The sequence below is a fragment of the Bison bison genome, unplaced genomic scaffold (assembly GCF_000754665.1).
Source record: "Bison bison bison isolate TAMUID 2011002044 unplaced genomic scaffold, Bison_UMD1.0 scf7180017864456, whole genome shotgun sequence".
NCBI classification, from domain to species: Eukaryota; Metazoa; Chordata; class Mammalia; order Artiodactyla; family Bovidae; genus Bison; species Bison bison.
This window is the reverse complement of record NW_011495018.1, coordinates 26987481-26990045: the sequence shown is the minus strand read 5'-3', so window position 1 is coordinate 26990045 and position 2565 is coordinate 26987481. Positions and strand designations below refer to the sequence as shown.

Sequence of the window (2565 nt, the reverse complement as noted above, 5' to 3'; positions counted from 1 at the left end):
CCTGCCCCCAGATCACCAAGAAGCAGTGCTGCTGGAGCGGGGCGCTGCGGCTGGGCTTCACCAGCAAGGACCCGTCCCGCATCCACCCCGACTCGCTGCCCAAGTACGCCTGCCCCGACCTGGTGTCCCAGAGCGGCTTCTGGGCCAAGGCGCTGCCTGAGGAGTTTGCCAATGAGGGCAACATCATCGCCTTCTGGGTGGACAAGAAGGGCCGTGTCTTCTACCGCATCAATGACTCGGCCGCCATGCTCTTCTTCAACGGGGTCCGCACGGCCGACCCGCTGTGGGCCCTGGTGGATGTCTACGGCCTCACTCGAGGCGTCCAGCTGCTGGGTGAGTGCCTTCTCCCTCCGGCCCCTCAGACGCAGGGCACACCTCCAGGGGCTGTGGTCAGACTGGTTCCATCAGGTATGGGGCCACCCCCCACACTGGCAGCAGTCCTGGGGCCGAGTGGGAGCCTTGGAACTGCAGAGCATCCCTGCCTTCTGGCCCGCGGCTGTGGCCGTTGGAGCTTGGTGAGGTCTCTGCTCTCTGTGGCCCCACAGGTTGTGCCTTTGAGCTTCATAATCATATATGGCTGCCTCGAAGACACCCCCCGCCCCGATCCAGGAAGTAATTAATATTAAGCATCATGACTACTACAGTATACAGAGTACTTACTGTGTGCCAGGCACTTTGTTAGTGCCATTCTGCTAACAACTCTGGGAGGCTGACCCCATCGCTGGGCCCATGGAGGTGCGTCTCAAGCTCAGGGAGGTTGTCTTCATCCCTAGGAAGTGCTGCAGGTGAGCTGTAGAACCAGCACTCTGTCCCGAGTGAGCCCCGGCCCTGGGCTCTGCAGCCTTCCAGCAGGTCCAACCCTACCTTAGTGCTCTTTGCATGGATGGGGGTGGAAGGGGTAGTGGGGGAGAGCAGAAGGCACTTGGGGGGCCAAGACTCTTCTGGCTGCTCCCGGGCCCGCAGTGTGACTAAGGCTTCAGGGCAGTGAGAGGGCAGGCATCCTGTGGGCGATCCAGGAGGAGGAGCATTAGAGGCTATCCTGGGGTTGCTAAAGTACCAGGCTTCCTGGCGAGGGCATCTGCAGACCCCCAAATGCCAGGGCTGGAAGGGGCCTCCGAGTCTTAGACTTCCTTGAGTCTCACAGCAAGTTGGTGGCTGAGGACTGAGAATCCAGGTCACTGGACTCCCACTGGACTTGAGTGTGTGCCGGCAAGCATGTGTGTGCCTGTGTGCACAGACTGGGCACAGGCCAACCCAGGAGGAGCCTGGATGAACCTCAGCTTTCCCATCTGTACAATGGGTCAGTAGGAAGATGAAACCCAATTAAAGAGGCTGTGAGTAATGTGTCCAGCCTAGTCCTGGGTACCAAGTCAATGCTCAGCCAACACTTGCTCTTGTCACCTCCCCTCCCTTCACCATCTCTCTGCCTGCAGAGAAAGCTGCCATGGAGGTGGTGGGAAAATGTTTTTTTTTTTTTTGTCCTTTCTGACTTCAGAGCCTAGAAACTGAAGCTTTTCTCTTCTAGTCAGTTTATAGTGGGGGGTAAAAAAAAAGATGATGAAAGTAAAAACAAATGAGTAAACCCTTCTCTGAGAGGGAGGGATCCATGCCTTACCCACCGGGTTCCTCTCCGGAGTGGAATCTTGGGCCTGGTGTGTGGAGCATGCTGAGGATATTTGCAGAGTGAGGAGGGGAAAGTGGGGGATAGATGGTGACTTGTTAGATGAAGGAAAGGGTTGAGGGGTGGCTGAGGGAGACCCAGCCCTGCTCACAGACAGCCCCAGGCTCACTGGGAAACAAAGCAAACACAACTCCAGACACGATCCAGGCAGAGCCCAAGCGAGGACAGTAAATCGCTGGATGCTGTGGTCGCAGGATCTCGTCCGTCTGCCCAGATGGTTCCTTCCAGTTACCTTATTCACCCTTTCAGCCCCTGGCCCTGGAGGGAGTGATTATTATCCCCATTTGGCAGGGAGAAAATTGAGGGCTATGGAAGGCCTGGCTTGTGTGTGTAGGGATGTGGCAGAGCGGAGACTTGAACTGGGTATTCTGGTGCCCAAAGCGGTACATTTCACATTACCCACTGGGGGGTTTCAGCAGGAAGTCAGTGGAGGATGAAATTAGTGAGGACAGGTAGAGTTCAGGAGGGCTTCTTGGTGGAGGAGGCCTAGGCTGGGCCTACAGCTCTGCAAGGGTGAGGACAAAACGGACACACCAGGTGAGATGAGGCTTCCTAATCTGCAGGGCTGAGGGAGAGGCCTGAAGAGCGATCCTGAAGGGCCGCACCCAGGGCAGAGCCCAGGCACTGACCTGGCCTCTTTGACTATAAATAGGTTTTCACGCAGTAATTTCAGTTGCATTTGAATTTCCCGTCAGGCTCCTTTCTGTACACCCTGTAAGGCCAAAGCCCTAGCTGATTCACAGCTGTAAATCACCATAATCCCTGGGCATTTTTAAACACTGATTATGGCCCCTAAAATGAATTAGCAGATTAAAATATGTCCTCATTTTGTTCTCCCTAAATTGATTTTTTTTGTTAAAAAAACACAGAGAGAGAGAGAGTAG

General features: G+C 55.2%; 1 protein-coding gene across 2 annotated transcripts in view; it reads left to right on the top strand.

Moving 5' to 3' along the window:
• Nucleotides 1–2565, top strand: part of NEURL1 (neuralized E3 ubiquitin protein ligase 1) — a 73813-nt gene that overhangs the window by 57333 nt on the left and 13915 nt on the right. For both annotated transcript variants that reach the window (XM_010859411.1, XM_010859412.1), the window contains exon 3: nucleotides 12–333. In XM_010859411.1, the coding sequence (XP_010857713.1) occupies nucleotides 12–333 (322 nt within the window). The remainder of the gene's footprint in view (nucleotides 1–11; nucleotides 334–2565) is intronic.